Source organism: Microtus oregoni, unplaced genomic scaffold (assembly GCF_018167655.1).
Source record: "Microtus oregoni isolate MIOR12 unplaced genomic scaffold, Mior012 000000F_ref0000247, whole genome shotgun sequence".
NCBI lineage: Eukaryota > Metazoa > Chordata > Mammalia > Rodentia > Cricetidae > Microtus > Microtus oregoni.
Genome location: NW_024543059.1, coordinates 12,767,890 through 12,790,506, shown reverse-complemented (window position 1 = coordinate 12,790,506; position 22,617 = coordinate 12,767,890). Strand labels below are relative to the sequence as shown.

Sequence of the window (22,617 nt, the reverse complement as noted above, 5' to 3'; positions counted from 1 at the left end):
AAAAAAAAATAAAGAACTAGAACAGTGGTCCTCAACCTTTCTAATGTTGCAACCCTTTAATGCAGTTCCTCATTTTGCAGTGACTCTAACCATAAAATTATTTTCATTGCTAGTTAATAACTGTAAAGAATCATAATGAAAAAATCTGATATGCAGGAGGATATCTGATATGTAGGAGGATATCTGATATGTGACCCCTGTGAAAGGGTTGTTTGACCACCAAAGTGGTCATGACCCCCAGGTTTAGAGTCAGTGAACTAGAGGCATTGCTCAGAAACTTGAATCTTCCTTGTTAGCTAGATGACCAGTGTCCCTTCCCTCCCTCCTGTTCTTGTTTCCTTCCTTTCTTCCTTGCTATTTTGTTAGAAGCAGGATCTCATGTGGTCCAGACTGGCCTCAGACTATGTAGCTGAGGTTGCCTCAAATTTGTGATCTTCTTGCCTTTACCTCCAAAGTATGAAAACCACAGGCAGCAGCACCATGACCAAATAGTACGGTGCTTTTTGACTTTGACATTCTATGATTTTCAGTAATATGGTCCATTAGTTCTTTATAATTGAGAAACATTTAAAGGCCCTTTCACACTCTATATTCTAATTAGCTCAATCTTCATAGTGGCCCTTTGCAGGCTAACTGAGGAGGATATAAAGTCCTAGGAGACTTGAGTCTTGTGTTCTTTCAATAGAGCCATGACTCAATACTACAAAGTCACCTTTTCTGAAAACCCTTGCATTCCTGAAACAAATGAGCACACATTAAATAAATAATGTAATTTCCTTTGTTTGCTTTTGAGCTGGGAACATAATCCTTGGACGGCGTGTTCGGTGTCCTGCGGAGGAGGCGTCCAGAGACGGAGCTTCGTGTGTGTGGAGGAATCCATGCACGCGGAGATCCTACAAGTGGAAGAATGGAAGTGCATGTACGCACCCAAGCCCAAAGTGATGCAGGCGTGCAACCTGTTTGATTGCCCCAAGTGGGTGGCCATGGAGTGGTCTCAGGTGAGATTTGAGAACATGACACTTTTCTCGAATCTGAGATTTTCATGACTGTTTGCTATGTATCGGAAACTTGACTGGATCATGGTTTAGAAAAGTTGTACATAGGGGTCTGAGGAGATGGCTTGGTGGATAAAATACTTGCCATGTGTCTTAGTTAGGCATCTTGTTGCTGTGAAGAGAGAGCATGACCAAGGCAACTCTTACAAAGGAAAGCATTTCATTGGGTCTGGCTTACAGTTTAGAGGTTTAGTCTGTTGTCATCCTGGTGAGAAGCATGGGCCATTCAGGCACACATGGTGCTGGAGAGTTCCACATCTGGCTCTGCAGGCAGCAGGAAGTGACAGTGACACTGGGTGTAGCTTAAGGAACTGAGACCTCAAAGCCTGCCTCAAAGTGACCACTTCCTCCAGTAAGTCCCACCTCCTAATAGTGCCACTCCTTATGGGTCTATGGGAGCCATTTTCTTTCAAACCACCACATTCCACCCCCTCACCCCCATAGGCTTGTAGCAATATCATAATGCAAAAATGAATTAAATCCAACTTCAGAAGTCCCCATACTCTATCACCATCTCAACCATGTTTAAAAGCCCAAAGTTCAAAGTCTCTTCTGAGACTCATGAAATCTTTTAACTATAATCACCTGTAAAATCAAAATTAAAAAAAAACAGATCATATACTTCCAACATATGATGGCACAGGATATGCATTAATGTTCCAAAGGGAAGGAAAAGGAGACCAGCGAGGAAATACTGGACCAAAGCAAAACCAAACTCCAGCTGGGCAAACTCCAAACTCTGTATCTCCATGTTTGATGTCAAAGCATTCCTCAGAATTCCTTTCAGCTTTGTTGACTGCAGCACACTTCTTTCTCTTGGGCTGGTTGCACTCCTGTTAGCAGCTCTCCTTGGCAGGTATCCCATGACTCTGGCATCTCCAACATCTTGGGGTCTCCAAGGCAATCCAGGCTGCCCCTTCACAGCTTCACACAATGACCTCTCTAGGCCTTCATTCAGGGACACCCCTGACACATGCCTGGCCTCAGTGGCCTTCCTTAGTCATGCAGGGAGATTCCATAACCCTTTTCTTCTATCCTTGACTCCAAAGCCAGAAGCAGAGGACCGGCTGCCAAGTCCTGCTGCTTCCTCTGGCTGGAAAATGACCCTCTCACGCAATTACATTTTCACCAGCTTTCTGGTTTTGATGATTTCCCTCACTACCTAAACTTGACTGTCCTGGAACTCATTCTGTAGACCAGACTGACGTTAAACTCTAGAGAGTCCCCCAGCTCTCACAAGTGCTGGGATTAAAGTGTGTAGTACTTACATCCTGCTCTAAGATTTTCTTTAATTCCCTTTCACAGGTTGAAAGCATAGTTGGGTAGGATCTTTCCCTGAGTCACCACTTCCTTTATTGTGTTTAACATCAGGCTTTATCTGATCTGTTTAATCTCCTGAACACAGGAGTTAGCTCCATTCTTCTTCCTGGTGCCCCTTTTCTCTTTGAACTGTATATTTTGTATTTTTTCTTGCTCATATTGTTTTTTTCCATTATAGATCTTCATAAGCATGAACACAAATAGCCATACAACACAATATAAGAGTGAACACGAACAACCATACAACACACAATACTAGACTGTCTTGAGATATCCTCTGTCAATGCAGCTAATGCAAAACTTTTCATTTTAGCCTCAGGGGAGCTTTTCACACAAGGATAAAAAAATTCTTCACCAAAATATCACAAGAACAACCTTTAGGCTACATATTAGTAGTCTTTTCCTCTGAAACCTCTTGATCCAGGCCCCCACAGTTCAGATCAGCCTCAGCACCACTCTCTTCCATGCTCCTACTAGTATGGTTCATGAAGCCCCACTTAAAGCATTCAACTGCTTTTCTAATCCAAAGTCCCAAAGTCCACATTCCTCTCAACAAAAGGATGCTCAGGCCTATCATATCAATGCCCAAAATTCCTTATACTAACTTCAGTCTCAGGGTTTCTATTGCTGTGAAGAGACACCATGACCACAGCAACTCTTAAAAAGTGGGGAAACATTTAACTGAGACTGGTATACAGTTTAGAGGTTTAGTCCATTATCATGGTGAGAAGCATGGTGGCATGCAGGCAGACATGGTGCTGGAGAGGTGGCTGAAGAGTTCTACTTTAGGATCTGCAGGTAGCATGAAGTGGCCGTGACACGGGGTGTGGCTCAAGCATCTGAGACCTCAAAGCCTTTCTCCAAGTAGGCCACATCTCTCAACAGTGCCATTCCCTTTGGGCCTATGGAGGCCATTTTCTTTCAAACCACCACACCATGCGGGCATGAGAATCAAAATTCACATTCCCTGGAATCTATTTTAAGAAGTCAGGCAGTCCTAATGACCACCTGCAACCCCAGCACTTGGGAAGGAGAGAAACGATCCTGAGGCAAGCTGGACAGCTAGATTAGCCAGAATAAGTGAGCTCTGGGTTTCATGAGAGAACCTGCCTCAGCAAATGAAATGGAAAATGATTAAGGACAATACTCCATGTGAACTTTTCTCCTCTAAATATATGTGTACACATATGCACCTTAACACATGCAAATGTGGCATGCACACATACATATCACACATAGAGAACAAACAAATGTGTAAATAAATAATGTATGTGAACATAGTCCCTACGTCCAAAGAGTTCTAGCAGAGAGGACAATGGGATTGTGGACACAGGTATCAGTGCAGGTCAAGATGATTACTAGTATGGACTGTAGTACATGGGGTGGGTGCAAAGGCCAAAGCTATCAGGGAGGAGGTCATTGTTGTCCCTGTAATACTTAACCCTCCTTGAAGACAGTAGATGCTGAGCAAGCAAGAGCTTAGAACACAGCTGGGCCTGGCGGCCAAGAGGAAACTGTCAAATAAACACAAGTATAAACCAGAGCACCTAGAAGTTGAAAAAAAACCAAAAACAAACCTAGTTGTAGCTTGAAAACACTGTTTTGGTGTAGTCATCCACCATCCCTGGCTCTTAAAGTCTTTCTGCCCCTTCTCCGACAATGATCCCCGAGCCTTGTGGGGTGGAGGTGTGCTATAGGGTTCTCTTTTAGGGTGGACCCTCCATAGGCACTCCCTGGCCTTGACCAGTTGTGGATGTCTGTGTTAGTCATCATATAATACAAAAAGACGTTTCTCTAATGAGGTTGGAGAGATCCACTGATCTATGGGTGTAATAAGTGATTAAGACATAAGAGGGTCAGTTGCATGGTGGTGGCTCACACCTTTAATCCCAGCACTCAGGAGGCAGAGGTAGGCGGATCTCTGAGTTAGAGGTTAGCCTGGTTTACAGAGTGAGTTCCAGGATAGCCAGGGCTACAAATAGAAACCCTGTCTCAAAACAAACAAACAAACAAAGATACACTAGGACAGGTATACATATGAGCTCACAGCAGTGTGGCAGCGTGGACGAAGAGCTTTGCCAGCTCAAATCAGGCAAAATCCAGCATGGAGTGGGGAGGTAGGCACGGAGAGTTAGTGTCCTTTAAAGTTGTGGCTCCTGGTAGGTCTGACAGATTCCAGAGTATGGCCACACACCCAAGAATACGGGCAGCACTAATTGCAATTGATGGGTGTTCTAGAAATAACGATGATGAAGAGCTGGGGGAGATTAGAGTGGGGAGGGTGGATCTGGCAGGAGCTGGTGAAAAAGAACTACTACTCTCCAACTACAATGTATGAGATTCTCCAAAAACTGACAAAAATAAGCATTTTTTAAAAAGGGAGAGAGAAAATGTTTATGATTTATGTAAATTAAAGAGCGAGCATGTTTCTAGGAATTAGAGGTGAAGTTTAAATGACACATTAGAAATGGGTCTGATGGGTCTTATCCAGTAAAGAACCTGGGTACCTTTTTGAGAGAAATAATGTTTTAAATCATTGAAGCAAGACAGCCAAACATCAGGAAAGGCCTATAGAGGCAAGTGGCTTCTTGGAATACATGAAGACAACAGGGAAAGGAGAAAAGAGGGGAAATGTCCTAAGAGGTTTGACAAGACCTCATGCCACATTGAGTGTCTAGAGAAAGAGAGGAGAATTGGCTTCTAGAACAAATAAAATGTTGTTAGATTAGTCCAAGGTAAATCACACAGATGCTTTTATTTACTATGTTAGTCTCTTGATTTTCCAGAGAGAAAGGCATAATGGATTTAAGTTTCTATAGCTCTTTTGCATGGAACAATAATATGCTCATTAGACATTAGACATTCATCTGTTTGGTTGTGTGCTGGAAACAGAAAGCTAGCCTCCATCTCCCAAAGATTGAGAAGTTAGTTGCCCAGTCATATGTGCAGACAGTTATAATTCTGTGGACCTTTGTGATTGGTCATGAGTTGTGCAGCTTCTGCATGTGATACCTTAGGATAGCAAGGTGAAGAGATTCACTCCACTTGTAGGGTTCAGCAAGGGTTCAGGAAGGAGTCTGCACTTGGCAGTGGAATGGGAAGATAAGTGAGTTGGCTGGGTGGAGAGCCACTTGGTCGGCTTTGGATATCCACACAAAATGTCAGTTTGGAGAATTTCATCTCTTCTTTAAGGACAGATCTATCAACTCTGCTTGCATCCACACTCCTCCTAAAAGAAATAGGGAAAATGACTTGCTCATTGTATTTAGGTTGACATATACATTTTTATGGTAAGCTTAATAGCAAAGAATATCATTTCCAATGTGTGGTGAATGCTGACATTTTAAAATAAAACTGTTATGGTGCTTTAAAATCTATGTCCTATGTGGACTCTAAATGTCATGGTCGTTTTTGTCCCGCTTCCATCGTCTACAAACAGCAGGAATGATCTCCTTGACTATTTGATTTATGTAATTCTCCTCTTGAATTCGCTTTCCAGGCTTCTCTCCCACAAAGCTCTACCCTAAAATAATGTATTTGTATGTTTTCAAGCCTTTCATGGATCACCCTGGTCACCATTCTCCAAGGAAATGCACATAGTAAATAAAATCATTTCTGTTTCCTTTGGCCAGAGGTTTCTAAATGTCAATGTTCTCTTGAATTCGGTTGTTATTAAATTCCATTCCAACATCCAATCAAAACAACATAAATCTATTTTAAATTATGATAAAAATATCATACATAAAAAGTAAGTTTTCACTTGAAATCAACCTTTCTGGTAAGTGAAGTGGGGCTCAAGAAGCTGTTCATGTATTCACTGATGGGATGAGATGTGGATTCAGTAATCATTTTGTTATTGGTTTTATAGTATATGATATAGAGGGTTTTCAATATCATTCACATATTTACATAGTTCAAACTGATAAACTCAAGAGTGAGTGAGTCAGTTTTCCAGAAACAGGGTCTGGGTACAGTCACACACTTCACGATAGAATTTGTTTGGAGCTTTCAAGAATGGCATGATGGGCTAGAGATGTAGCTCAGGGGTAGAGCACTTGCCTAGCATGCATAGGGTCCTGTGTTTGATCCTTATTACAGGAAAAAAGAGAGAGAGACATACTGTGGTAAGAGATGTCACTAATATCCAGCCTTTGTGGTGGTGTGCACTCTGAGGAAGTCCTTCAGAGAGCTACCCAGGATTCACCATGGCTGGGTAGGAAAAACACTGAGAATGGCCAGAGAGAAAGTCTGTGCTCAGGAGCAGAGGCTGGGGGTTGGCCGCAGGGAGTGCTGGGAGGGAATTCAGGGTCTCTCAGGAGCCATGGGAACTTGACCAGGGTCTTAGGCAGTGGCCTCTGAGAAGCCCATCTGTTGAGTGGGGGAGGAACCCCCTCTTCTGCAAGGAGTCGGGAAGGTTTGTAATGTGGAATTTAAGATAGTGTCCATCTCTCAGCAGGTGTTCAGGAACTTTCCAGGATTATCCCTGGTGCATGAACTGGCTTTTTGGAGCCTGTTTTCTATGGTAGGATATCTTGCTCAGCCTTAATGCAGGAGTGTGCGGGGGAGGTCCTGTCTCTACTGGAAATGCCAAGCTTAGTTGACTCCCTATGGCAGACCTTATCCTGTCTGAGAAGTGGTTGGGGATAGAGAGAGGTGGTGCTGGGAGTGGAAGGAGGAGAGGGAAGGAGAACTGTGGCTGGTATGTAAAATGAATAAAAAATTTAAATTAAAAAAAAAAGAAATGGGAGCTTTCACTCCTGCCCCCGGACAGGGTTTCTCTGTATAATAGCCCTAGCTGTCCTGGAACTAGCTATTGTAGATCAGGCTAGCCTTGAACTCACGGAGGTCTGCCTGCCTCTGCCTCCCAAGTGCTGGGATTAAAGACATGCACCACCACCACCTGGCTAAAAGTTAAACACAGTAAGAGACTAACAACACTATCAATAATAAAACAACAATTTTAATAATATACTTTAATAAAAGTTATTTAAAATATGTGAATTGTTTATTTCTGGAAGATTCCTTTTAATATTTTTGAGCTATGGTAGACTGCAAGTAACTGGGAGCATAGACAATGAAGCCACAGGTAAAGGGTCACTCAGGGGTCCCTTAGGTACAGACAGGTCATAGCAACAGCCAGACCATAAGTTTGCAAGGTGGCCAAGGGGTGTGTGGTAGTTCTCTGTGAAACCTCAAATTTTCTGTGAGCCTCACATAGCCCAGAGTATTAATTAAATTTAAGTGAAGTATTAGATTTTATCGAGGGAGGGAGGGAATAAAGAAGGGAGGTAGGGAGGAAGAAAGAGGGTGGAGGGAGAGAAGGAGGGAGGGAAGAAAGGAGAAAGAGAAGGGGAATGGTCTAGTAAAAAGCAGAGTCTTAACCCATCAGACAGAGAAGGTCTCTGCTTTCTCTACTCTCGTGGGTATCCAGGATCTTGGCCTTTACACCCCAGAGAAGCAAGCTTTGGTAATAAGTAACCAGTTTTATGGTGCTTATGTGAGTTAGATTGCTTCACAAGAATCCCAGAGGTGCTAGAGAAAGGGATGGGGCTGGAATAATGGATGAGTACAGTCAAACTGCCTTAGACTCCAGGTGGCAGGCTTTGGGGTTTGTTTCCATGCCTTGCTTAAAGCCTTATCTACCTAGGACCCAAGGGGCCTGGATCTTTGACCACAAGCAAGACTCAGAAGGACAGATGTGACATGTTTTCTCTCAGATGTGGACTGTAGATTATACACATACATATGGTTACGTACGCAATGCATATGTGCATGCACACACATGCACACAGCAGGAGGGTTATTTGCAAAATGAAGGACACAAGCAGGAGGGACCACCAGGGAGAGTAATGGGATGAATGCGGTCAAAGTACATGGCACATTTGAAAGAATGAAAATGTCCTTATGAAGCCCACCACTTTGTGCAACGAATAGGTGTCAGCAAACTATTTTAAAGCCGAACCATTTAAAAAGGTGCACGTGCTTGCTTGCTTGCTTGCTATCGGTACATGTGTGATAAACCCAAAAGTCTTACTGGATATTCATGTGACTTGAAAATAACTCCATTTATAGGCAAGAGTAGCCGTCAAATCATAAATAGATATTAAGAATGCAGCATTAGATGCTGACAATGCAAAGTGCAGGAAAAGTCAGGGGGAAGCAAAGCACAGTGTTCTGTGACTTCACATGTTGTTAATCTCTTACTGTGTTTAACTTTTAGCCAGGCAGTAATGGTACACGCTTTTAATTCCAGCACTTGAGAGGCAGAGGCAGACAGACCTCCATTAGTTCAAGGCCAGCCTGGTCTACAATAGCTAATTCCATCTACGGATACATCTATGGCAGCTCGTATGTGTGTGTGTTTGTACGGAGGCAACGGATCAGTGTTGGATGTCATCCTCGGTCACTTTCCATCTTCCTTTGCGACACAGCTTCTCTCACTGAATCTGGAGCTCACTTACTCAGCAAGGGTGGCCAGCAAACCTCAAGGGTCTTCCTGTGTCTGCCAGGGATTACAGGGTGCATCCTGGCATGCCCAGCTTCTTACATGAGGGCTGGGAACTCAGACTCTGGTCCTCATGCTTGCCCAAGGACGTTACTGACTGAGCTGGCTCCCCATCCTCAGACTGTGTGGCTAAGTAATCCCTGATGGTCTCTTTCTAGGGCAGCGCGACAAGATCACTGCAGATGGAACGGATAACTTAATCCTCTGCAGTAAAGCTTCTTGCAGTCATTGTTTAGAAGAATTTCTCTCAATTTCACAAATCGCTTTGGGTAATATCTTCTGAAAAAGCTTAAGCTTTAGAAAGCCAGCATCAAGTTTCTTTCGTATTTGATTTGGAGCACAGGAAATTCTGCACATTTGCTCTTCTTGTGTGGTAAACTCATCTTAAATACCTTTGAACTGATAATTATCTGGGACTGGAGAGATGGTTCAGTGGCTAAGAGCACCTGCCCTTCTTCCAGGGGACCAGGGTTCAATTCTCAGCACTCACAAAGCGGCTTAGAACCTTCCAGGGGATCTCACCCCCTTCATCTGGCCTCCACAGGCACCAGGTGAAGGCAGAAAAGTAGCCATACCCATGAAATAAAATTAAAATTAAATTAGAACAAAGAAAATTAGAAGGGGACTATGTAAGAGAGGTACCTGAAACACAAGTATCCCAGAAAATCAACCTCCATCTCCTTCTTCTGTGGAGGTCTTTGTACTTAACGGTCACACAGAGCCATAGTTCCCCCCCAGCTCGTTAAAAATGATGACTTCGTACACCTGGTTCAGGTAAAGCTCTCCCACTCATGGGCTCTGCCACTTTTCCCCAAAGTGCACAGTGACTTGCGGCCGAGGCTTGCGCTACCGAGTGGTTCTGTGTATCAACCATCGTGGGCAGCATGTCGGGGGCTGCAACCCACAGATGAAGCTGCACATCAAGGAGGAGTGCGTCATCCCCATCCCGTGCTACAAGCCTAAAGGTAAGCCTGAGGGGTGCTGCAGTTGAAATCCAGTCGGGTCTTCCAGCTCTTGTTCAGTACCGGGCGGCTTCCACCCCCACTTATTTTCTTCGGATGGTTTTGCTGACAGTTTGCAAGAGATCTGGCTAAGGAAGGTCAACAAACGTGATTTGTAATCTGTCAGGGAAACTGGGTGGCTGTGGATCATCATTCACACAAGGGTGGTCCTCATCTGTCTAGGTTCAGGCTCACATCTCACGGTGGACATAAAATATTTCCTCATGTAGTTCCCACCGTCAAGAGAAAGAAAGACGAGGAGGAGAAGGAAAAGGAGAGGAGGGTGAAAAGGGGATGGAGGATCAATAACGGAGGGAAAGGAAGAAGGAGTCTGCTGTTCTCACGCCCAGAACAGCTCTTGGCCTCCTTCTTTGCTCTCGAATGGTGTGGGTGTCTCTCTAAGGCAGTACCCCTTGACAGAGGCATGATGGCGTTAGCATGGTCTCAGTGCATGGGATGAGGGAAGAATTAGCTGTGACTCTGTGTGTGCCACAATTGGTCCCTATGGATACGCAGAAATTTAGGACTAGCAAGTTTTGATTACTTCACAGATATTTGTTCCTTACCCCACGATTATTTCTCTGTGCCTATCCTTATGACAGAGATCTTCTTGATAAAAGATAGCCAGAGAGCTGGCTCAGAAGGTAAAGGTACTGGCCAACCGCAACAACCTGCTTTGATCCCTGGAACCCTTGTGGTTCTAGAAGCAGATGGGTTTTCTCTGACCTCTGCATGAGTGCTAACATGTGCAAACACACACACACGCGCGCACATGTAAATAGATGATAGATGAGTAGAAAGAAAGAAAGGTACATAGATAGATAGATAGATAGATAGATAGATAGATAGATAGATAGATGATAGATATAGGTAGGTAGATAGATAATAGATAGATAGGTAGATAGATAGATAGATAGATGATAGATATAGGTAGGTAGATAGATGATAGATAGATAGATAGATGATAGATATAGGTAGGTAGATAGATAATAGATAGGTAGATAGATAGATAGATAGATGATAGATATAGGTAGGTAGATAGATGATAGATAGATGATAGATATAGGTAGGTAGATAGATGATAGATAGATAGATAGATGATAGATATAGGTAGGTAGATAGATGATAGATAGATGATAGATATAGGTAGGTAGATAGATGATAGATAGATAGATAGATAGATAGATAGATAGATAGATGATAGATATAGGTAGGTAGATAGATGATAGATGATAGATAGATAGATAGATAGATGATAGATATAGGTAGGTAGATAGATAATAGATAGATAGATAGATAGATAGATATAGGTAGGTAGATACATGATAGATAGATAGATAGATAGATAGATAGATAGATAGATAGATGTGATTAAAAGGAAATGGAAAAAGATTACTCTTACCTCTTTGTAAAGACTTTTCCTTAGTACTTCAGACAGAATGGTAAAATTCTTCCTTGGTTCCTTCTTTATGCAAACAGCCCCACAGTTCATCAGTCTACATTTATCTGACTAAGCCCATCCTATAGAAAGATCAGTAGTTGCCAAGCAAGCATACAATCACTATAGGTTTCCATCTCAAAGCCTTTGCTTATTACCGCTCTCATCAACAGGACTTCCGTAGACATGTTCTCAGTGTCTTTAATCTCCCTGAAGCATCTCCAAAGTCTTCACTTCGCAACTGGATTAGTTCTTTCCCCCTGTCATGGAAGCCTCAAAGGACAGAAGGGCATAGCAATTGTCCCTTCCATGCCCACATAGATGTTTTTCATTTCCCATGGTAACAATGGGATTTGAGTAAAGCCACCCACAGGCTCTCATCTTTCCACTTCATTGGCCTCTAGATACTTGCTTTTCTCCATTAATTCATCAATTCGAGAGACAAGAAGGATTTGTGGCAAAGGAAGACTCTGCTATTGTTGGAATACGAGCTTCAATATGAGCAGAAGGGGTGTTGAGTTATATAAGGCGTTTGTATGTTTAACTTTTGGATGTTCACCCATATTCAACTATATAACAGGGATCACTTTGGCTAAATTTTGTAATGTGTTGATTAAAAAAAATAGCAGGAATTTTATTCATTCCAGAAGCAAATGTACTCTGCATTTGAAAAGTATAACCTCAATGTGAACGAACTCTCCAGCCAATAACAGGCGTGTATCAAAGTTCTTACTTATCGCTAACAATTCAATTAATTGTTTACTTTCTTTTTTTTTTTGTCAGAAAAAAGCCCAGTGGAAGCTAAATTACCTTGGCTAAAACAAGCACAAGAGTTGGAAGAGACCAGAATAGCCACAGAGGAACCCAAGTGAGTCCGGGGCCTTTTATGGACACAGTCGGGGCACAGCCAGCTTGCATGATATATGTCATTTTTGTACTCATTGGAGTTCAACGATACATTTAGTATCCAAATGACCTGGATTTACGGACTCCGGAGAGCCCGGGCTGGCTAGGGAGTCTCCTTATTTCACAATTCAGCAGTCCTGCCTTGGCAGTGTGTGTGAGAAGCACGGAAAAAATCGTGCTCTTTAACTCAAAGCAGACCCTTGTGCTCTCGCAGGGATGAGTGGGGATAGTTCTTGGATGTGCACATGTGGTTTAACTGAAGACCATCATAGTACTGTACAAATAAACCCAGCGTCCTGAGCCTAAGTCATGGCCAATCTCTCTAAAACTCATGATGCTGAAATACACCAGGGTGGCCCGAGAAGAAGTCCCAGGGCTGCTAGGACCCAGAGAGACTGAGAGTGTGGTACAGTGTGGACTAGACCTACGAACCACCCCTATGGACCCTGTGGCTTCATTGTTCAGAGTTGGTGGCTCATTCTTTGTATAAAGGGAACAGGTTGGGCCTGACTCTCCAGAGCCCATTCGAAGTCAGAAATTAGCAGCTACTGTCTACATGGCATGGGATGAGGCCAGCTTATAATGGCGTCAACAGACTTGTAGAATCAAGAGCAAATCAAAGCAGCGTTCTTGAGGCAGAGAGAGAGAGAGATCCAGAGAGAGGAAGGAAGCAGAGAGCCTGAGCTGGCTAGGCCGAAGAGCCCGTCAGAACAGCAGCACCCATGATAGACTGGAGTAATTGGACAGGACAGCTGATCCCGCAGTGGGCAGTTGAGTCTGGAGTGCTGACAAGCTAGCTGCAAAGAGAGCGATTCACAGATGGGACAGGAAAGAGGATCTCAACAGCCATCTGGCTCCTTTCCCCGAGATGTCAACTCCAACCTGCTTCTTTTACAAATACAGAGAACCGAGTAGAGAGACACGGCCTTGCGCAAGGCCCGTAGTTCCTAATGGTGGCTCTCAGCTCCAATGCTCATGGTAACGTAGCCCGTTTCCCAGTCCACAGCGCTCTGGGACTCTTCTTATAACCATTCAATGCCTTCAGCCATGGGCGGAGGTCACTACGCTGAGGCACAGCTCACTGTAGTTGAACAACACAAGTTCTTTATTGTAGCTCAAGTCGCTTCTAGCTTCTGCAACTCCCACACTTGGAGAGATAGTTTTCTCTTGATCCAAAGTACAGTTCCTTCTAACGCCTATTTTCTGAAACAGATGTGTGTATGCTATATTCTGTGCTTTCCTAACTTGAAAGAAACCTGTCACAGGGCCTAAGAACTTGTCTTTTCTAAGCCCATGATTCTTAGCGTCCCGGCACTCTTCCCAGGCCGTGGTTTCCAGGTCCCTTACCAACCTCCTCCTCTTGTCTGAACACGCCACTCCTGTTTGTCACTGTGCCCAGCAGGGAGCCCCAGAATGGTGTGGATGCTTTAGCTCTCTTGGGTGATGCAGGCCGAGGGCCCTGACTTGCCTTAGCTCAGGCTTGGCCCGCTGCTTCCCCACGGGCGGGCCTGATTCCCACCACAGACAGAACTGTGGATGCTGCAGGTGAGTGGCCCCAGGGCTGCAGCATCAAAGACATCAGAATGCTTGCATGGGATCCTCGGCCACACTAACCTTCGTACAACAGGCTGACACTGCCCCCCACCCCCACCCCTTCCTCATCATTCCCTTGCCATCCCACCTACACTCCATGTGAATCTTCTTTTTTGAACGAGTTTTAATGATAAGGGCAGCACAGGGAGCGAAGAACCCCCATGTGTCCACAGTGAGCCCCTCAGGGCCACACTGTGCATCTGCAGCCTCCACTGACCGAACACAGTGCATCATATCAGACCGCTCGCATGGTTCAGTGCGTCTCTCTCTAAAAGGGAAACGAGCTTTAAAATGCAGTCCCCAGACCACTTCCATCACGCTCATTTAGCCTGTGTTTTAGGGTGCAGTGAAGTGGGTCCTGGTGACTCCCATCTATAATCGTAGCACTCGGGAAGGATCGCAGCAGGAGGATTGCCATGAGTTTGAGGCCAGCCTGGGCTACATAGTGAGTTCCGAGGCTAATCTAAGATACAGTGGGAGACACTTTTACAAACAAACAAACAAGCAAGCAAAAGATGTAATAAACCCTGGGTCAGGCGTATTGGAAGTGGGGCACCATCATTCTCCCCCTTTTGTGACAGTAACGCATTTCCCTCTTTCTATGGTTTTTCATTCAAACACAAGGCTTGGCACTTTGACCACTTGAAAGCGTACAGTTCAGCATCACTGAGAACACTCGCACTGCTGTGTGACCTGTCCAGTGTGTACTCATCATTCTCAGCTTAAACTCTGTGTCTGTGGAACAGTCCCTGTTACCTTCCTAGCCCCAGAATCTTCTCATTACTGTTCTACCTTTTGTCTATGAATTCAGTCAGGAGTCGCTTGTTGCGTTTGCGGGCCTTGAACTCGTGACCCTCTGATTTATAAGTGCTGCCCTACTTGGGATCACTTGCATGTTTAACGAATACTCCGGGCTTCTCCAAGGCTGCTTAGGTTTTTGTCAACTGGACGCAAGTTAGAGTCATCAATTGAGAACATGCCCCCATCAGATTGGTGTGTAAGCAAGCTTGTGTGGCATTGTCTTGATTAATAATCCATGTGGAAGGGCCCAGCCTGCCAGAGGAGGCAGTGCTAACCCTTCAGGGTGGTCCTGGTTTGTATAAAAATGCAAACTGGGCAAGCCGTAAGAAGTAAGCCAGTAGGCAGCATTCCTTCGTGGTCTGTGATTCAGTTTCTGCCTCTGGGTTCCTTCCCTACTTGGGTCCCTGCTTTGTCCCTCAATGACAGACTGTGTTGGGGACGTGAAAAGTTAACCCTTTTCCTCCCCAAGTTGCATTTGGTCCTGGTGTTATCACAGCAATAGAAACAAAGGGTTGGCTGTGAATACAAATTTTGAAGCTAACAGGACAGGTAGTCCTTCAGGTCCCTTTGAAGTTCAGAAAATGCTGTTCATTTTAATGAATTAGTAGACAGCAATAACGGATACACTATAGCTATACCAGGTTCCTCCCATGTTTGTTTCAAGCCTGCATTTCTGCCACCGGTACCTGACTTAGATAGGGGTTCCCCTTCCCTCTACCACAAAGCAAAGCGGATGTGCTCTTTGCTCCTGAAGGGACTCTTATGTTCTCCACACCTTCTGAAGCCCTGAGCTGCCTGCACCTGTTGCCTGGCCTCTACCCCGCCCCTGCCTTCTCCCGCTCTGAGGTCTCTATGAAGCCCCCCTGTATTTTCTCATTGCCTGGCATTTGCTGGCCTGCCCTTGGCCAGCTGGTGTGAAGGTTTTAGTTTCCTGCCACTCCTGATTCTACTCATTGCCTTCATTTCTAAACACAACCGCAACATAGTTCAGCTTCCAGTTCCCCCTTGTATGGCAACTGTCTTTTGCGGTCTGGGATGCTCGCTTGTTGACAGTAAACGAGAGGATGATCCCAGCTGTATTTCGCTTCCCTCGAGGAAAGCCTGCCAAGCCAGCCGGAAAAAGATAAATACTCCCACCACTGCGGTTTACCAAGGCCGAGCTCTGAATTTACATAGAGAGTGGGTGTTCAAAAGACTTTTGTTTTAATTAGGAAAATAAAAAAAAATAAATTAGAGCTTATAAAGTGGAAGCCAAGGGAACTGTCATTCTGACCTTCCTGGTGTCTGCTGTGGGATGTGTTCTCAGTCAATAGTTTTGCTTTATTGTTTGTCGACATGTTTAAATTCCTCCCTGGAGCCTCTGTGTATCTCTGGGATTCCCAGGGTTTCCGTGGGTTTGTGACCCCAGCTCCCATTTTTTTCATATATGAAAACGAACTCAGACAGACGAAGACATTTGTATGCGGTCTTCACTGCTATTTTGGCTTTGCTGTGAGTGAAAATTGTATTTACTCAAACCGAGTCGGGCTGCGTTTCAGGAATCTGCTTTCCTAGCCCCCACTAGCACACAGCGCTTCTTTAAGGGGAGATCCTGTTCTGAATGTGCTTGTGGGGATGACAGTCATTTAATATGGGGTGTTAGGAGTGTCTACATTTGGGGGCCGTGTGCGCCAAGGTGTTGAAAGAATAAGTACTGGCCTGGTTTAGAGCTAGTCAGTGACTGACAGAGAGAGATTTGATGGGCTGTCATAGGAGCGGGGTAACTTTAGTCTGTATGCACAGATTACAAAATAATATAACTCTGAGAACGTATAACCACACATGGTACTCAATGACCTACAATGGGCTGCAGCCAGAATTCACGCACACTTAGAACCACACGTTACCTTCAGGTTTCATGCCTAAGATATCTAGCAAACTAGTGGATTTGGTGTTCAAACTTGAGCCTGTCCTCGGAATATTTGATAATGTGTATGTAGATATTCTGAAACTTAAAAAGTAGGCAGAATCTGAGGAAGCTTTTGGTGCCAAGCATTTTGGGTAGAGAGGTTCAACCTGTCCTACAGAAGGAGCTTCAGTTTCCGGTCAGCTGATAGGAATTCAGGTTTCTTCCTTCCTAAGTTACACTGTTATCCTAAGATAACAGTGGATTGTGGAGCCTCGGTGTTTGTCTTAGTTGGGGTTTCTGTTGCCGTGAAGAGGCACCATGGTCACGGAAACACTTATGAAGGAAAACATTTAGTTGGGGTGGCTTACAGTTTCAGAGGTTCAGTACATCGTCATCACCATGGCGGGGACATGGCGGCGTGTAGGCAGATATGGTGCTGGCTGCATCTTGATAAGAAGGCAACAGGAAATGGTCTGAAGTCCTGAGCATGGCTTGGGCATGCATGAGACCTCAAAACTAACCCTCCCATTGACACGCTTGTTCCAACAAGGCCATATGTACTCCAACAAAGCCACACTTCCTAATAGTGCCCCTCCCATGAGCTTATGGGGGCCGGTTACGTTCAATCCACTACAATGTCTTAAAATGACGTTAGAAATTGTTAGGCATCAGGGGCGGTGTTCTGGGAAGGATGATTTGGTGACTTGAGATTCTGATGTCCCAAAGGTATCGGGAAGCCAGAAGATGGTGTCTAACTCCCTGGAACTGGACTTACAGATGTTGTGAGCCACCATGTGGGCACTGGGAACTGAGCTTGGATCCTCTAAAAGAGCTAGAGAGGAAATAGATAAAATGGGGGGCTAGAGAGATGGCTCAGCAGATAAGACCACTGGCTTCTCTTCTAAATGAACCAGGTTTGATTCCAGCACCCACAGGCCAGCTCACAACTGTCTGTAACTCCAGTACCCAGGGCATCCTAGACCCTCTTCTGGCCTCTGTAGACACTGCACACATGCAATACACAGATACACATGCAGGCAAAACACCATACCCATAAAATAAAAATAAAAATAAATATAAATTTATTTTTATAGAGCAGCAAGTGCTTTGAGCTGTTTAATCATCTCTCCAATTCCCAATTTTAACTTTTCAGTTCCATTTTTTTTCTATCAGCTTTGAGCTTTGAGAGATGCTACTGTCTGCAGCAGCAGGGTTGGAGGCAGGGGCAGCAATTCTCTTCATTGATGGCTCCTCAAGTGAGGCCAAGTTTCTTTATTCACAGAAGAACATAGTTTCAGGATGAGTTAGTTTGGAGCGGAGTTGGAGAGTGTGGAGAGGAGACTTCAAGATAGACGGAAGCTTGGGTGTTATCAGACTGAGGACAGAGTAAGCTGCACCCCATCTTGGCTGTGGGCTCCTGAGGGAGAGTCACTCAAGTGTCTTAGTAGTCCTTACAGGATTTGGGAAGCTTTCGGAAGTCCTCCGTTCAGAGGCTTAGTAAGTTTGGGACATCCACATTGGGAACTGCTCCTCGCGCTGTCTAGCGGATGGATGCGGACACACTGGGGCCTGGGTTCTGCGTATGCCATGGTGCACATTTTCCATCTCACTTAGTGTAGTGTGAACTCGGGTATCATAGTCGTGGGGGAGGTGCTGGAGTAAAGGAGCCCGTTAACTGGCGTTACTCAATCCAGAGTTTCCCCAAGCTTAATCTCTCACTGAATTTTTCCGCCTATCACTTTATTTTCTTTTACTTTTTTTTTATTAACTTATTTGCGTGCATGCGCGCCTGTGTGTGTGTCCGTGCGTGCCTGTGACAGGGACAGGCATGTATGTCACAGATCATGTGTGAAGCTCAGAGGATAACTTTTAGGAGTCGTGAAGGAGGCACCTTCTACTTTGTTTGAGACAGAGTCTCTGCCTTCATACTACATACTCCAGGTCAGCTGGCCTGTCCCTGCCACCATGCCTCATACTCCAGGTCAGTTTGCCTGTCCCTGCCCCCATTCTGTACACTCCAGGTGAGTTGGCCTGTCCCTCCCACCGTGCTGCACACTCCAGGTGAGTGGGCTTCTGGATCATTCTGCTTTCTTCACTTAGCCCTAAGAGGGCTAGGAGAGCCCACTCCCACAGCCAGCTTTGTCCAGGGGTTCTGGTCATCCAACTCGGGTTGTAAGGCTCAGATGGCAAGCACTTTTACCCACTAAGCCATCCCCCCACCCTTCTATCAATTTATTAATATCCTGTGATACAAAATATTGCTTCAGAGTATCTTACATCCCTACTGAACCTATTTTTTTAATGAATGCGTACAAGGGATAGAAACCTTTTCTGAAGAGGGCCAGAGAGGAAATATTTTAGCTCACAAAGAATAAATGATCCGCTGTGAACACTCAGTTCTGCCCAGTAGCAGGAGAACAGCCATACACGGAAGGGGGACAAGTGAGTGTGGCTGTGTCCCTTGTACGGTTTTCATTATAGAGACGAAAATGTGGATTCTATTTAGTTTTCATGTGTTCCCCAAATATTATCCTCTTTCATCACTAACAGCATCAAACTGTAAAAGTCACTTGTAGCTGATGGGCGGTTACAAGAACAGTTCTAAGCTGGATTTGATTTGAGAGGCCCAGTCTGACAACCCGTATGACTTGGTGGGCAGTCACTCAGGGTAAAGGATAAATGTTTCAGCCCAAGGCCAGTTCTTGCACTGCCAGCCACCTCCATTCAACATTTGAAGGCCCAGGTATTTGTTAAACATGAAAAGAAATCCCAGCTTTATCCTCTCTGTCTCTGCCTCACCCTGCAGCTGAGTTCTCAAGTCTGGAGACAGTTCAACACTATTCCCCCTTGTACAAAAGGGAAACTCACCAATGACTGTCTGACTAAAGATTGGATATCTTTGAATGAAAATATGTCATTTTCTCCAAATGATGGCTTATTTATTGCATCTTAAGAAATATTGTAATGCACCAGGCAGTGGTGGCTCATGCCTTTAATCCCAGCACTCGGGAGGCAGAGGCAGGTGGATCTCTGTGAGTTCAAGGCCAGCCTGGTCTATAAGAGCAAGATCCAGGACAGGCCCCAAAGCTACAAAGATGCCCTGTCTTGAGGGAAAAAAACAAAAACAAAAACAAGAAATAGTGTAATGCTTCATGCTGGTCCTAGCAAAGAACTTTGATTTTTGTGCACAAAAGTAGTGTGCCTTTAATGAAGAATTCTGTTGGTTGTAAGATTTCAAAACACATGAACTACAGAACTGACAGTCGTCAGAACCATAGCATTCCTTGTGTGGCCCTCGTGTGACTTCTCTCCTGCCTTCCGGTGTTTTTCAGGTTCATCCCAGAACCCTGGTCGGCCTGCAGCACCACGTGTGGGCCGGGCATTCAGGTGCGTGAGGTGAGGTGTCGGGTGCTCCTCACATTCACAGAGACAGAGACTGAGCTCCCGGAAGAGGAGTGTGAAGGCCCCAAGCCACCCACAGAGCAACGCTGCCTCCTTGAAGCCTGTGACCAGAGTCCTGTATCGCGAGAGCTGGGTAGCCCCCTCCAGGAAAAGGACAGTGAGATGACCTACGACTGGGAGTATGCTGGCTTTACGCCCTGCACTGCGACATGCTTGGGAGGTATTCAAACCTTTTCCTAAGGAATAGAAAACCCAGTCTATTGTGAAGGATATGTAAATTGGCAAAAGTCTGAAAGGGATGAATTCATTCAAATAGCAAAGCTATGCTTTTTCCTTTTTTTTAATATTTGAGAGTTATAGTAACTAAAACAGTACCTTTGGCCCAAGAATCTGCTTCACCAAGAGGGGAAGAGGTTCACTGGTTAATACGGAATAAGTGAGAAAAACACAGAATGGATATATTGAAGCACTCTTATGTAGAAATCAGTGTCGAAGAACTAGGCAGCCTGGGATTGCTTATAGCTGACGCAAAGCTCAGTAAGATGCACCCTGAGAAAATGTTTCTGTTCATGCCTGCCGCGGGGTCAGGAGCCAGACAAAGCATGTTCGCCCCCATAGTAGATGCATGGTTGTGTGTGGAAAACTGACATGCAAAAGCCAGTCTGGGCATCATACGGGGCCAGGCTAGGCATCGTGCAGGGCCAGGCGAGGCATAGCAGATAACAGTAAATGTAGCCAGATTCTCCTTAGAGGGTGAAGTAAACCTTGGGATTATTTTAAACATTAAGGATATTTTTAAGGAACAGATTAGCAAGGAGCAGGTGTCTTTCTAACTTTCTCCTTAAAGTAGAAGAATGAAAATAACCAGCAAGGCGCTAGGAGCATGGCTTAGTAAAGAACTGACCACACAAACACGAAGACCCGATGGCTTAGGGTTTCTATTGCTGTGAAGAGAGAACACGGCCAATAGCAATGCATATTGGCCCGCTTACAGTTCAGAGGTTCTGTCCATTACCATCATGGTGGGGCATGGCAGCATGCAGGCAGACATGGTGCTGGAGAAGGAGCTGAGAGTCTACCTCTTACAGGCCACAGGGAGTGAACTAAGACAGTGGGGTGACTTGAGCATACCTGAGACTTCAAAGCCCACCCCACAGCGACACACTCCCTCAAGAAAGGCCACACCCTCTCCAACAAAGCCACATCTCCTAATAGTGCTGCTCGCTTTGGGGGCCATTTTCCTTCAAACCACCACAGCTGAGTTCGATCCCCAGGACTCCTGTAAAAAGCCAGGCATGGTGGCGTGGGTGGGGAAGATAAGTGGGTTCCAGGGACTCAGTGGCGACTAATCTAGTCCAATCAGCGAGCCTGGGGACAGTGAGATGCCATGTTTTAGAAACAAGGTGGATGGCTCGTAGGGAACAACACCCACGATTGATATCTAGCCTTCACCTTCATAGTCATGTTTGCCTGTGTGTGCATACATGTGCACACACACATGCACACACACGTGCACACGCACATGCGCACACACTTGATATAAAACATATAAAAAACATATAAAACTTTAACTTTTCCTAACAAGAATGTACCCTAGTTTCCCTGGCCCTGACACCCTGTCCACTAACTCTTGATTTAACTGTCCAGCCAGATAGTTGCCACACAGTGGGCTCGCTCCCTGAGTACCTCTGACCTCAAAGAAGGTCAGAAAGCAAAGAAACAGCTACCTCTGAGCTGTTGGCTCACGAGCACACTTTGCTCTTCCTTGAGTGGGTGGCTTGGAAGGCCCTAGGAGACAGAACTCAAGGCCAACCCTTGTGACTCAACTCCTCACCCTTGAGATGAATTCTCAATCCTTGCTCTCCAGTGTCCTCGGCCATCTGTCTCTTCCCTGTCTATTCCAGTCTCTGCTCTGTAACGTTGCCACCTTGGCACTGAGCCCAGCTAAAGTGGCATTGTGCCTACTCCAGGCGACTGAAAAGCTACAGTTAGTTTTGTGTATGGAGCTGTCCTTGTGGAATTTAGAGAAAGACCCCGTAGCCGAGTCAAGTGTGGAGGGGCATGCCTGTCGACTCAGCACTTGGGAAGTAGAGAGGCAAGGAGATCAGGATTTCCGAGACTATCTTCTGCTAATGAATTTGAGGCCAGCCTGGGCCATACAAGAGCCCTGGCTGCCTCTGTTTCTTTCCCTCTCTCACTTGGGGCTCCCTCCTTCCTAGAAGTCGGTTCCACTTCACTAGGACTTTAGCCTTTCTAGTTCACTTGGAACAGAAACACAAGCCATGTCTCTTATCTCTAGAACACATGGCCTCAGTGTTCCCCAAAGCTGCCGTGGGTTTGCCCCAAACTTAACTTCAGGACCTCGGATGCCTCTTTTTACACATTTTGGAAACCTTAACACTGGCGTGCTCTTGGCATATAGAAAGTGGCTCTTTCTTTTGAGGAGCCCTTCAAGCAGTGAGAGACAGTAAAAGTTGAACCGGCTCACTCTGGACTCATTTTCTGCTCCCTAGGGGGATGTGTTCCTGACATGGTACATTAGCAGCACTGTTTGGCTCTCTCCAAAACCCTTCAAATCTTGACAGGCCGCAAGCTGTAGTTTTTTCCAGCTACTCTCGATATAACCGGTCACTTCCTGTCAGGCTCCAGAGATGTTTATGATGTCTATCATGAGGCCAAACAGCCTTCAACCACCTTTAATCTTTGCC

At 45.2% G+C, this 22,617-nt stretch overlaps 1 protein-coding gene across 1 annotated transcript in view; it reads left to right on the top strand.

The window, feature by feature from the left end:
- Adamtsl3 (ADAMTS like 3) overlaps positions 1-22,617 on the top strand; it is a 224,845-nt gene that overhangs the window by 145,837 nt on the left and 56,391 nt on the right. The window contains exons 13-16 of the mRNA XM_041662229.1: positions 794-998; positions 9,698-9,845; positions 12,103-12,187; positions 19,840-20,129. Coding sequence (XP_041518163.1) covers positions 794-998; positions 9,698-9,845; positions 12,103-12,187; positions 19,840-20,129 — 728 coding nt within the window. The remainder of the gene's footprint in view (positions 1-793; positions 999-9,697; positions 9,846-12,102; positions 12,188-19,839; positions 20,130-22,617) is intronic.